At 36.5% G+C, this 14495-nt stretch overlaps 1 protein-coding gene across 2 annotated transcripts in view; it reads right to left on the bottom strand.

Moving 5' to 3' along the window:
• The window catches only part of LOC120421143 (protein eva-1), a 273706-nt gene that overhangs the window by 212740 nt on the left and 46471 nt on the right, over positions 1-14495 (bottom strand). For both annotated transcript variants that reach the window (XM_039584336.2, XM_052711038.1), the window contains exon 3: positions 3819-4671. In XM_039584336.2, coding sequence (XP_039440270.1) covers positions 3819-3999 — 181 coding nt within the window. In that variant the 5' untranslated portion in view covers positions 4000-4671. The remainder of the gene's footprint in view (positions 1-3818; positions 4672-14495) is intronic.

Here is a 14495-nt window from a genome sequence, read left to right as displayed (position 1 = left end):
AGTGAGGAAGGCAAAAGGTTTAATTTTCCGATTTATATCGTGAAAATTATCCAAAATTATTTGACGGATCGTACTCTACAGATATGTTAGCAGAACAGCAAATCTGATCAACTACCTGTACGTGCTGGCGTCCCTCAAGGAAGCATTTTGGGTTCAATTTTATACAACATTTTTACTTCTGACTTGCCTGATTTGCCCCCAGGATGTCAGAAATCACTTTTTGCTGATGATACAAGCATCTCCGCCAAAGGTAGAAGCCTTCGTGTCATCACAAGAAGATTACAAACAAGCTTGGATATTTTCAATTCTTATTTGAAAGAATGGAAAATTACTCCAAATGCTGCAAAAACTCAACTTATTATTTTCCCTCACAAACCAAGGGCTGATTTTCTTAAACCAAAAAGTCATCACATTATAAAGATGAATGAGGTAATTTTATTGTGGGAGGATCAAGTGAAATATCTTGGACTTGCTTTTGACAAAAACCTTACTTACAAGGATCACATTGAAAGTATACAGGTTAAATGTAACAAATATATTAAATGTTTGTATCCACTTATAAACAGGAATTCTAGACTTTGTCTCAATAATAAACTGTTAATTTATAAACAAATTTTCAGACCTGCCATGCTTTATGCTGTGCCGATCTGGACAAGCTGTTGCTTAACCAGGAAGAAAAAACTTCAGAGGATTCAGAACAAAATTCTGAAAATGATTCTGAAACTTCCTCCCTGGTTCAGCACCAGTGAACTTCATCTATTATCCGAAATTGACACTTTGGATGTTTTGTCCAATAAGATAATTGATGCATTTCGACAAAAATCATTGCAGTCTTTAGCTGCATTGATCCTCTCTTTATATAGTTTATAAGTTAGTTTTAAGGTATCCCTTTATCCTTTTGTACATGTAGGACCTCCTACATTTGAAATCACTGAATAGCGAAAGCTACATATTTCATGAATAAATTAAAGTTGCTAGTATTTGAAATTGAGGTGAAAAGTCATCGATTGTGATTGGACACTCAATAATATTTTAACTGAATGAATGTACATGGAAGAGAAAATCTGAATAAATATAAATTAAAAAACGTTACTTAATCCACCTTCAGATGGTTGGTGCCTTCCTCACATTCGTAAAGTCAATACATTCAGTAAAAATAGCAACATTCTCCCTTAACATGTTTAAAATCAACTTTATTACTCATTTCTTTTGATAGGGTTCGCAGACCTTCAATATTTCTGGCTCATCGGCAAGGTCTGATAAAAAACCTATTCAACGATAGTTCGCATGGAAGATTCAGACAACATTTCTATCACAGTATCTGAAATCCGGCCTCCAAAACGTGTGTAAATAACAGGTTGTCAGATCTTCGATGTTTTGTCTTTCGATTATCTAACTAACGATGGGTCGCATGATGGAGCCGGAAATCATTTTTATTGAAATATCTGAGATCCGGCCTTCAAAAAGTTTATAAACAACACTTAAGTGCTTATAACTTTTGATAGGGCTTTCAGATCTTCAATGTTTTGGGCTCATTGGAAAGGTCTTTTTAATACCTGCAAAAACCACCCTTTTTACAATCTTCCGGACATACGCCAAAATCGTTTTTTTTAGCATAACTTTTGTAGTACTTAACTAAACTTGTTGATTTTAAATAGAGACCTATGGGACCCCAAGACGGATCGAATGAGACTAATACGGTCAAAATCCGTTCATCCAGTCCGGAGATAATAGAGTGACATTTTTTTTGTCCACCCACCTACACACATCCACACAGACATTTGCTCAGAACATGATTCTGAGTCGATATGTATACGTGAAGGTGGGTCTACGAGGTCAAATTAATATGTTCATTTTTCGAGTGATTTTATAGCCTTTCCTCAGTAAGGTGAGGAAGGCAAAAAAAAAAACAAATTGCTATCGGTTTGTGTGCGCGGAAAAGAGTTTGGTCTGATAATTTGTTGGTTCAAAATTGTTAAAAATCGTTAAAAATTGTGTTTTGTAAAATTTTCCATATTGTTAGTAAAATTTACATATGGCAGCAGCAGTAATTTAAGTGTTTTAGGTATCTTATGTATTAAATTGACCATGTTCGCATAAATGTCCCATATGAAAGCAAGCTGAGAAAAACGCAAGGGGTCCGGTTTTGTAGACCAAAGAAATGGAAATTTTCTGAATGAGCCCATGATTTGAACCAACCTGCATCATTAACTCAAAAGTGATGAACATGCATATGGGACATTAATGCGGACAGGGGCAGTTAAGGTATTTGAATTTGTATATTTAAGTTCTTTTTGTACCGTCAGTGGGGTGACTATGGGTCAGAAAACACCTCTCGTCATTTCTTAATAACAAAAACAATTTAAATATCATCTTTTAACGTAGAATTGTTATTAGATAGTTTACTAACATTTTCACAACATTTTCCCTGTACTCTTCACATGTATAAGGACCAACTGTTCTCTGTATAATTGCCCTGCAGAGCTCCACGGCCCGTTCGCAAAAAGTGCTTTGAAGGGACGAGTTTTTCAGAAACCAGAATTTAAGGGCTAGCTGGGTATAAGTAAACGTAAAATGTGCACTTCGGTTCTAGCGATACATTTGGACAGTATGGAAAAGGCAGAGCCAAAGAGGATTGAAAAAACATTCAAACCTCTTCGGCGGCGAAGTTACGGCAGTGGATCGCTCGACACACTCGCTCAACAATAGCGTGTGTGCGTGTCCCATCTGCCTAATAACAGAAGAAGCCTTTGTGATTCTATAAAAATAGAACTGCAAGTCCGCAATAGATCTAATTCCTGGTCGCAGTGGATAGTGGCATCGAACAAAAAAAAACATTTTCACAAAATATGGTAGAATTTGATGAACTCTACCAATCGTTTGAAAATTGACACAATCCCCCTTAGAGCGGGTGACATTCAAAGAAACTAAAATGATGCTCAAATTTGGTAAAAAGAAGTCATCCAACAGTGTTTATTGTTCGAGGGAATCGTATTGACATGCTACAGTGTTTGAAGCAGAGATTTTCAAATAGTTGGGTACTTTTTGAGCCATTCCAACAAAAATATTATTAAAAAGTTGATTTTTCGAGAGGTAGTTTTTGCCAAAATGACAGGATTTGTTCTAGGACATCAAATCCATTTACGGAGGATATGGCGGATGCTGTTTCAAGAGGCTGTGGTAGAGTCTATTTCTCCGAAGGCCTCGGAAAAAAATCACTTCGGATAATCAAAACTTCAGATAATCTAATCATGAAAAAACTTTTTTTTCTTTGTCTAATTTTTGATTATCGAGCTTAAGTATGACCCTTAAAATACGCTTAAGTGATTTAGAATTTTTAAATACAGAATGGCGGCCAATATGGCGGGGACGAAATATTGAAAAAATGCATTTTGTTATTTAATAGGCAATCAACTATTCAAATTTGACTAAAATGGGGTTGCAGAACTCAAATTTGATGTTAAAAACAAGAAAATAAAAAAAAACCATCGGATAATCGAGGCTTTGGATAATCAAGTCGGGACTGTAGATATTTTATAATCTGTTTTCATTCTGAGTTTCCCGATCCCCTCAAAAACCTCCGTGGTAAATAAGCATTTTTATAAAAAAAACTTTTTGACTAGTCGTGACGATGATAAGAGATATTTGGAACATAAAATAAGTCCATGGTACCAAAAAAAGGAGCAGTAATTTATATAGGTGATATATAAAACATAAAATATATCATGAATTTGTCTGCCTACTTCATAACTGGTGTAGCCCAACTCTCGCTCATATTTTTTATGTGTGCATTTAAATTGATAGTTGGTGAAGCTTACCTAGGGGATCCACCCTGAAAATCGGCGTTTCCGGATTTGCCCGCAGGGACAGCGGTGACGTCGTCAGCAACAGGAATATGATTATCCAATAAAATAAATGATGCTGAATCGATTTGGTTTTCATTAATTCCATTACTGCGATCTCCGATTTTCCCGTTCTGCTCCACTGATTTTTCCTCATTAAGTGGGTGGCTTTTTTCACACACACACACACACACTCTCTCTCTCTCTTACTCTCTTTTCCCGATTCAATACAATTATTTAATTTGGTCACTTTTTTCAATTACGATTGCACTTTGCGACTGCAAACATGTTGTTCTGCGTTTCCACCCGTCGGACAACCTCCCCCACGAAGGTTGCTGATGGGGAAGACAGCTGCGAGCAAATTAATTTTACGTGTTTCTGCAAATTTTCATGCGATCCGGAACGCTGTCGAACTTGCGTTACAATTTGGGCTTTGCGGTTGCTTTTCCGGCCGCTTTTCCACCCGACACACGGTTTTTCTTCAGCTGGCTGGGCATCTGCGGTCGAATTTTATAATGATTAATTATCTCGCACACTTTTAACGCACCGTTAAAAACACATTGCCACTTGCATTATTATGATTAAATTAAAAAAAGCTGTGCCCCGTCCCCCTTTTCACCCCCACTTCCTGGTTTTTCACTTTGGGCCGGAATCGTAAAAAAATGAAACGGCTCTATCATTTCCGGAGGCTGCGCTCGTTATGAGAATGAATTCATAAAACCATCTCCAGGCGACATTTCCGCTAGAATAAACACCTCAACTCGTCGTTGCCGTCGTCAGTCGTCGCAAAGTTGCCAGGTCCGAGCGGCGGTGGCGGCGATGGCAGTTGCTGGAAATACGAAAGAACAGACAAGGAAAGATATTATTACTATTTGCGTTCGTAAAACTTTTATACGGACTGCGTCTCGAGTCCTTCTTTTCCAAGGTCGTGGAAGGAGGTGGGGGGAGGTGGAAGGTCCTGTACAGTATGTCTTGTGCTGGAGAAGTTTTTCTCTCTTCATCACAGAATCCTCGTGTGATAAGAATCGAAGAGAGACAGTTCCGCGACGACGGAACCGTAATCCGAGGTAAAAATAGACTTGTTATGAGAGTGCCGGGAAATTAATTAAACGTTTGCATTACCAAGTGATTGTTATTTGCCTTCAAGGTAAGTGTCAAACGTCAAAACGGCATCAAAAAGAATTACTTTAAACGAGACTGATCTTACGATTTTTTTTTGGCAAGGTATGAAAATTATTTAATTAAATTTTAAATAAAACTAACTATTTTTTACCTATCTCGCTGGTAAGGCTAATTGAAGCTCGTATGTACCTATCAACTCAGCAATGAAAATTGAACGAATCTATGAGTGTGTATAACAGAGGTGACCAAAGTATGGCCCGCGGACCCATTTTGAATAATCATGTAGAATGGCCCATTGACCAATTGTAAAGTGAGTTAATGTTTTTCTGTGACCATTTGTTAAGTGAGTTATTGCTTTTCAAACAGAAATTTCATTTTAAACTTTTGCTTATGTTTTTTTATTTCTTTCTAATATAAAACTAATGATTTAAACATATTTTGATCCCCATTTTACAACACACAAATATTTTGTTCAATCATTTTTTATTGAAGCAATTGTACACTTTTCAGTGTGAGTGAAAGTAGTAAATATCGTCGAAATTTTCATCAAACATTTTTGGAAATATCTATGAATTGTTCAAAATTGACTAAGGTCGAAAACTGTAAAAATATCAAAAATATAAGTATTTAATATAAATTTTTTACCCCTTTTATGAACTGAGCCTCAAACTTACTTTGCACTTAGAACCTTTCCACCTCGGGATTCGAATTCATGACAGTTGAATAACGAATCTGATCGACTACCATTTGATTCAAGCAGACAAAATTTTTAAATTGGAGGAATAAGGCTGTTGCAAATATTTTACAATGCTTTGGTCACTTCAACCCTCCTCGGCTCGAGAAATCAGGGACGAAAAGTATAACAAAATAAAAACTATGTGCAATCAGCTGAAATCAAATGAAAATGCATTTTTGGGCGTTTACTTGCAGTGTTTTTACGTCGAAATTTTTATTTTTTTGAAAAAAATGGAAATTAACTGTACTGGATGTATTATTCATTTTCTATATTTTTTTTATTGAAATTTTGAAATCTGGCTTGTAATTTAATTTTTTTCTGCAACACTTAATCTAAAGTTATAGTTAGGCCGTTACATAAATTGTTCAGATTTCATGTCAGCATTTAAAAAAAAACTTTAAAATTTCTGTAAAAACACAAGTACATTAAACTAAATATTATTTTACAAACACTCAAACAATAATATCAATAAATCTGATAGAAAACGGTAATTTTTGCTTGCTATGTAGATGTAGATGTATTTTTTAGTATATTTTAAATGAAAATAAAGTAATTTAATTTTTAGGTAATCTACTTTGAACATTTGGCCCGCAGGCTCTTTTAGGCTTCAAATTTGGCTTTTAAGCTTCAAATTAAGCTTCAAATTTGGTTTTGAATCATTAGTTTTTCTATACAAGGCTACATACAAAAGGATCAGAAGATTTGAGTATTGGTGAGTACTGTAGATCGCTGACAAATTGATCTACGAGCTTGCTGCTAAATCTGGTATAAAAGGGTTTTTTTTTTGTAGCAAATCCACTATGACCGATTTTGATAAAAAAAATTTCCTGTGGGTGTAAAGATCTGAATTTTTGAGAAGATTTGATTTTTATAAAATCCGAATATAATGTCAAACAGAATATTTAGATTGTTGCGAACCAAGAAGTTAATGGTTCAACTCTCGTTCAATTAAAAAAAGTTACAATACAATCAAATAGCCGTCGGTAATGTCGACAATTGTCGGTAACGTGCAAAATTGTCATACGGCCTATCGCAAAAAAAAAAATGCATGAGGCAGTTTCATGCAGATACTGGTATACTTTAACTCAGATTCTGGTAAAATTAGATGCTGATTTGTAGCAAAATTACAGATACAGATTTCCGGATATTCCATGCCCATTTTGTACATGACCAGCCTTCAAAAAAACATTTTATTAAAAAAAAACTAGATTTTTTTTAATTTATATTTATTTACATTTTCTTTTCCATGTACATTCATTCAGTTAAAAATAATATTGAGTGTCCAATCACATTTTTTTTTAATACAAGCAACTTTCATTTATTCATGAAATATGGCAGCTTTCGCTATTCACTGATTTCAAATGTCCTACATGTACAAAAGGGAAAAGGGATACCTTAAAACTAACTTATAAACTATATAATGAGCGGATAAATGCAACTGAAGACTGCAATGATTTTTGTCGAAATGCATCAATTATCTTATTGGACATAACATCCAAAGTGTCAATTTCGGCTAATAGATGAAGTTCACTGGTGCTGAACCAGGGAGGAAGTTTCAGAATCATTTTCAGAATTTCGTTCTGAATCCTCTGAAGTTTTTTCTTCCTGGTTAAGCAACAGCTTGTCCAGATCGGCACAGCATAAAACATGGCAGGTCTGAAAATTTGTTTATAAATTAACAGTTTATTCTTGAGACAAAGTCTAGAATTCCTGTTTATAAGTGGATACAAACATTTAATATATTTGTTACATTTAACCTGTATACTTTCAATGTGATCCTTGTAAGTAAGGTTTTTGTCAAAAGCAAGTCCAAGATATTTCACTTCATCCTCCCACTTTAAAATTACCTCATTCATCTTTATAATGTGATGACTTTTTGGTTTAAGAAAATCAGCCTTTGGTTTGTGAGGGATAATAATAAGTTGAGTTTTTGCAGCATTTGGAAATTTTTTCCATTCTTTCAAATAAGAATTAAAAATATCCAAGCTTTTTTGTAATCTTTTTGTGATGACACGAAGGATTCTACCTTTGGCGGAGATGCTTGTATCATCAGAAAAAAGTGAGGGCAAATCAGGCAAGTCAGAAGTAAAAATTGTATAAAATTGTACCCAAAATGCTACCTTGAGGGACAACAGCACGTACAGGTAGTTGATCAGATTTGCTGTTCGGATTACATACCTGCAGAGTACGATCCGTCAATTATTTTTGAATAAATGCAAAGTGGATTAATTTGACATTTGGAATGCAACAATAAAAAAAAACTCAGGTATAAATCAACCCAGCAAACGGTACAATGCGCACTCTTTTTTGCGCGGGTTTTCGCCTGGCAGCGTGCGCGTGTTTAGCAAACATAAATTGAAACATAAAAAAACTCTATCCCGAGTTGCTGGAAGTTTTTTTCACGAGGGGACCCGATGGATCCACCCTCAATCACGCAGCGAGGGCGATGGTTGAGGCAAAGGAGCCGGGACCACGCCATCGGAAGTATGCGAAAACAAATATTGAACAACGGGGCGAAAGGTCATTAAAAGTTTGGAAAACACATGACACGAGGGATCTGAACTCGTTCGTACGTTGGCATCGTGGTGATGTGCGACCGACAGTTTGCTCAACGAGTCGAATGATGATGTTTTGGGTCCGTAAATGCTCCCACTGGACGTAACTTACCGAGAGATGATACAGCAAAAGGGTAAATAACTGACACGGCCGGGTTCAACATACGATTGTGACACGTAAGTGGCAGGTGTCGTAATGTGTTGAAAGTTGAGTGATTTACCAACACTGAGCAGGAACGCTCTAATCTATGGTTAGGGGTTAATATATCACTGAACGTTTCCAGAAGTAACTGATTTGCTATTACATTTTACCAGGATAATTGTCCCTCCTGAACACAAAGTTATGCATAATTAATTATGTTCAATTGATATTGTTACAGTTTTTAATCGGTTTTTAAAGAAATCAGTCAGGGAAGAGGGTTATTTGTGGTAATAATCGATAATTTTCAACAAAAAATATATAAAAAAGCTTACTTGCTGCAAAATGTTCAACCTTTAAGAAACTTGAAGACTCACGTCTCGCGTTCATTACCTTTGTCATTAGTATTATTCGCTCGCTTGGTCACAATGGCTTGGTTAGTCTGAGTTTTCATTAAGATGAGCGTGGCACAGAACATAATTACGGATAATAGACCCATAAAAAAGCGTACCAAGTGTTAAATTCCATTGTCATCAGCCAGCAGTGTATATTGATGAACGTGTCACATTAAACGAATTCTGGTTGGCACTCCAGAGATGAAGGATGAACCGGATGGCACCGACCGTAAAACGATGCCATCCAGATGAGAGCGTAAACCTTTTTACATAAGAAGGCACGCCTTAATAATAAAACGTATCACACATAAAGTTCGCACACTTTTGTCTCAAATCCATGCATACGACAAAGAAGGGAACATTACATCAAAACATTCATCGCTTCGCCAAGATTTAACTTCCTCCGGAACCTTGCTCTCCCGCTCAAAGACCTGTAACTGTGAAGAATAAATTTATGCTGATGCATTCACACACGCGCCATTTTTCATTCCAAAGAGAGCGACGAAAAAGATGTGTGTTTGTGTGTGTAGAATTTTCCACCCTCATACACTCACTCACATGCACACAGTGTGTACTTATAACAAATGGGCCTATCGGGACGTAATTTGGAGCATCACACGGTAGCAATTTACAATAAGTCTCCTAATTCATTCGAAGAATTATCGTCCTTGACGTCTTCATGCCGGGGAGGCCACCCGGCCGGAAGTGCCACCCACGAAAGCAGAATTTTATATTCATAAGGATCCGGCAAATCGTGGGGGCTTAGGCTGTGTTGAAAGTTGACGGAAAGATAATTTTGTATTTGTTTGTGTTTATTCATCGAAAAATGATTCTTGTAGGCCCTTGCGTGGATTATCAATGAAACACATCACAGGCGGCTAATAACTTTTATTGCCGCCACCACTCGCGTGCCCGATCGCGTTACACTATGATTTCCACTAACTAACCTCTTCTTATATGTAGACGTCACCCATAGTTGATCTGTCAACCAGTGTTGTCGGGGATTAGATCCCGACAATTCTGACTTTGAAATTGCCCTAATAGACCCCGTTGAAAAGATTGCGACATTTTTTTTACCAATTCTGAATCAGTCTAACCAGCTCTGGAAGTGGTGACTGCTGCTGCTGCTGCTTCGGGGAAGAATGATACGGCGTGACCTCGCGCCTCATCCACTTTCAAGCTTTATTTCCCCTGACAGGCAGATGGAACCAAGCAAATTAACAGGAAGAAAAATGTCGTATAGCCGCGGATTCGGCGCCGGGTTACCAGCTTGGCGCGCCGTGGTGCGGACTGTTTCGAAGGCGTGATTTCTTTCAACGAATTGTGATGGAAAATTGAAGTTATTTATCATACGAGACTTGAATGGAAGAAAGCGAATTTTTAGGCTTCGTGGCTTGTTGAAATAAAGGTTATGCAGTTATTAATGAAACTGTGATGGCTAGATGACGGATCCGAATTCAAGACGCTTGCACCCAAACCACTTTTTACTCCAAGGAATCTTCCACCCCAGGATTCAAACTGACGACCTTGGGATTGCGAGTCCAACCACCGATAAGCGAGTCTACTGGAGCAGGTTTGCACAGTGGTTCAAAAGGTAGTTTTCACGAACTTAATTGATCAGAGCTAAAAGTAAGCATTTTCGTGCTTTGACATGTTCTACAACATTGTTCGGCGTTGTCATGGCCTACTTTTGGTTAAATTTGTTTTTTTAAATACTCATCACAGCAGGCTATGGGAATTCTAACTTTTGACAGTTAAGAGATACAGCTTTGGCGTCTTGGGCAAAGATATTGCAGAAAATTGCCACAAATTCTGATGAAAACGCCAAAGCACTATCTTTGCATTTGAATACAGTTTTGGGAACTTTTTATAAAACCCCGCCAAAAAAATAGTCTTTTGTCTGAAATTTGCATTGTGAATTAAAGATAAAAAAAAAAACATGACTAGAGTTTTTTTTATTAGGTCCTATAAACATATGAAAGACAATAGTTTATTGGTCCTTTTCAAAAAAAAAAAACTCTGGATGAAAGAGTCTAGTTTATGTTGATTTATAGAGCAGCCTTTAAAAAAAACTCATAAATTCAAAGTTGATTCTATTGGCAAATTTACGTACTTACAGAATCTGTAAAAATATTTAGGTGTTTTCTTTAAATTTCCTAGTTATAGCCAAAAAAACTGAAAAAGAACGTTAAACCATTGTAACTTCACGACAAAATTTGTCATATAGGCTACAGACTTGCCCAACTTTTTTGGCTCAATTTTTACATTTTTGAGTCATTTTTTCTCTTACTTTGGCTGGTACAAATATTTAAAAAAGTTTTTGTCAACATAACTTTGGCAAAAGTTCGTAAACATATGTTTCCAAGTGGTTTTAAACTCAATTTTATGTGAAAAATCCATTCGGCTCGTAGCCGGACCAATCTTTCACTTGACTTTTAAAAATATTTTAACAAACTTATGCCAAAGATATATTTATTGGACATCTATGAATCAATTTCTTATGAAATCATGAAAAAATAATCGTCAAGTGTCATTTAAACGGTAAAAAATGTGAAAAGTGCCAAATACACACATGAAGTTAAGTTTATCGTCGAGACCAAGGATTCCAGATGCACAGATTTTTCTGTGTTTCACAGACATTTTAGCTTTTGCCAGACATTTTTGAGGTAAACAGACTTTTTAAAACTATATTAAATAAATATTTACACCTCTTGGGTAGAACATAGTTCATAAAAATGTGCAGAAAAATAGTTGGTTTTGTGCGTGACCCTACGAAACAATTATTCTATATTTTGGAGTCCATTTTGAGGGTTCAAGCTTAGCGCATTCGTACATTCCAGATATGATTTAGTGATAATTTTAGAACAATTGTTATGTTCAAGTATTAAAACACAGTTCCATTTTTTAAACTCTCAAATCTTAAAAACGTGTTGTATTCAACAAAATTCAAATTTATTTTCCAAACAGTGATACCCAAGACCAGGGTATTTTTAAAGAATACCGTCAAGTTGCCGAAAGCTTAGAATCATCACAGTCTAGTTACACAGAAAAAATAATGTAAATTTGGAAGCTTTAATTTTGGAAGGTTGAATATTACCTCTTTTATGATGTAATTTTACCTCAATTTAGACTGAAAAAGTGACATTACACCAGGAAAGTGGTAAAATTACACATTTCCAGAGGTAAAATTACACCTTTTTTCTGACATAAAAGATGTACCCCTTCCCAGATGTAATATTACCATGATTTTTTTTTCTGTGTATACACAATCATAAACAACACAAAATGGGTTTCACAATCCATTTCTCATAAAAAAAATGTTTTCCCAAGCTTTATGAATACGGAATTCGAAATAAGTTATTGTTGAGAGAAAAAGTTAAATGAAACGGAGCCACTGAGCCATCGAAAGCACCACCAAGTAATACGTTCCGTTCACCCTATTTCACTCCGGTAATTGAATAAACTCACCGAGGTGTCTGTGTTTGTACTGGTGCTCGCGTGGTTGGCACACGTGTCACGATCTGACAAACACCGAACGAGGCGTCTAAACTTTTCCCTCCCGAGCATTGTCAGGGGCCACATGTGAACGTGTTTTTCTCTCTCACTCTCTGTCCCGTTCCACCCTGTTTTTCGGTGACATTCGACGACAGGCGGAAAAGCTCTCCAAAAAGCTCCGAAGCGGCATCGCTCGCGAATAATAAAATTATGAATTAATTACGTTCTTTTAACTCGCTGCTGCCGTGCTGGAGCTGCCTTTGACGTTCAAGTTTTGGGTGGTTGGAGATTGCCTGCAGTCACGATAAAATTTGGCCAACGACCGTGTCCTCAGTGTGTGTGTTTGTAGGTTTAGGTGTGATCATGCTGCATGTGACATTCTCATTAGCGACCGAGTAAATGAGTTGTGAATTCGAGATGGTTTCCACCACACGGTCATTTCATGAGGTACCTTGAAGTGTTAATCAACTTTTTCCGAAAAATGACAAACAACTGCCGCACAGCTAAAAAAAAATCAAACCATCCACATTAACGACCCCCGGGTCTTTTGTGGTCTCTATTGCAAGTTTCTGCTCGAACCTCGGAGTCCGAAGGCTTGAATGGGGAGAGCACCCAAACCTCTTTCTACTCCAAGGAACCTTCCACCCCAGTGTTTGAACTGACGACCTTTGGATTGCGAGTCCAACCGCCGCCAGCGATTCCACCGGAGTAGGCTTGGTTTGGGGTGTTGTTTGTACTTATGGCATGGAGACGACTCCTACACCTGGAATGACTTAACGGCCTAACAACCAAGGCCGGGACCGACATTTTACTTCCTCATCCGATGGAAGGTTGGAGCAGATGGGAATCGAACCCAGAATCATCCGCTTACAAAGCGGACAGCGTAACCATTCGGCCACGCACTGCCGCACAGCTATTCGGTGTAAATATATTGCAGATTGCAGCGATTTTTAGACAATCGTGAAACTTGTGGAAAGCTCTATACAAAAGTGCACACCTCAAACTACAGCAGAAAAAAACTGTCTAAGACACACACCCTAGTTTGAAACTCTTCTAAAGTGTTCGAAAGCAGCAAAGCTCAGTCGAGACACGCACCACTCTAGCAGGGATGCCAGATACACAGATTTGTCTGTGTTTCACAGACATTTGAGCTCGTGTCAGACATTATTTGAGGTGCACAGACTTTTTAAAAACTTCATTAAATTGTTATTTTGTTAAAATATCAATCGAAACTTATTTCGTTAGTCTTCAAATGCTTAAAAACACAATTTTTGATGGATTTCTATGACCGTAAATTGATGTATTAACTCTTTACTACCCAAATTTATTTTCGTTTTTTTCTCTCGTGATCAATTTCAAGCAACACAATACATTACTTCAGTTTCTACTACAAACCAAACATTTTCAAACAATTTCAAATATACTTTAAATTTAAACAATGTCAAGCAAAACAACATCAATGGGCCATTGTGAGTCTGTTAACAAAGAGAATATCCTATTCACATTGGTGGATGTTTACATTGAGAGTGAGCAGGTTAAGCTGGCATTAGCCCATATACATTGTTTTGCTTGATAAAGGCAAATACATGGTGAATTATGATCAATTGTTTGCCTTTGAATTTCAAAATAAAATAAGCTTGCAAAAATAAAATTAATGTTTTTTCGAGACATATTTAACGTTTATTTTATATTCTATTTTTTCCAGTTGAATGGGCTCATAATTTGTAACATTTTTTCTAGCAATATATTTTTATCTGCAAACTGAAAAAAAGATTCTGTTTCGGTGCCTTCGGTATGTCCAAAGAAGCCATTTTGCATCATACGTTTGTTCATATAATTTACCATACAAATTTGGCAGCTGTCCATACAAAAATGATATATTAAAATTCAAAAATCTGTATCTTTTGAAGGAATTTTTTAATCGATTTGGTGTCTTCGGCAAGGTTGTAGGTATGGATAAGAACTACAATGAAATACATACACATGAAAAAAATGTAGTGATTTTCAATTTCATTTTTTGTCACTAAACGTTGATTTGTAAAAAAAAAACTATTTTTATTATTTTATTTTCTGATACGTTTTAGGGGACATCAAATGCCAATTTGATGTATCAAATGCCAAATTTTCTGAAATTTCTAGAATGTGCTAAAAATCATTGACCGAGTTATACTGCCCATGTTCGCATAAATGTCCCATATGCATAAACAGCAA

Source organism: Culex pipiens, chromosome 3, assembly GCF_016801865.2.
Source record: "Culex pipiens pallens isolate TS chromosome 3, TS_CPP_V2, whole genome shotgun sequence".
NCBI classification, from domain to species: Eukaryota; Metazoa; Arthropoda; class Insecta; order Diptera; family Culicidae; genus Culex; species Culex pipiens.
This window is presented reverse-complemented; position numbering and strand designations above follow the sequence as displayed.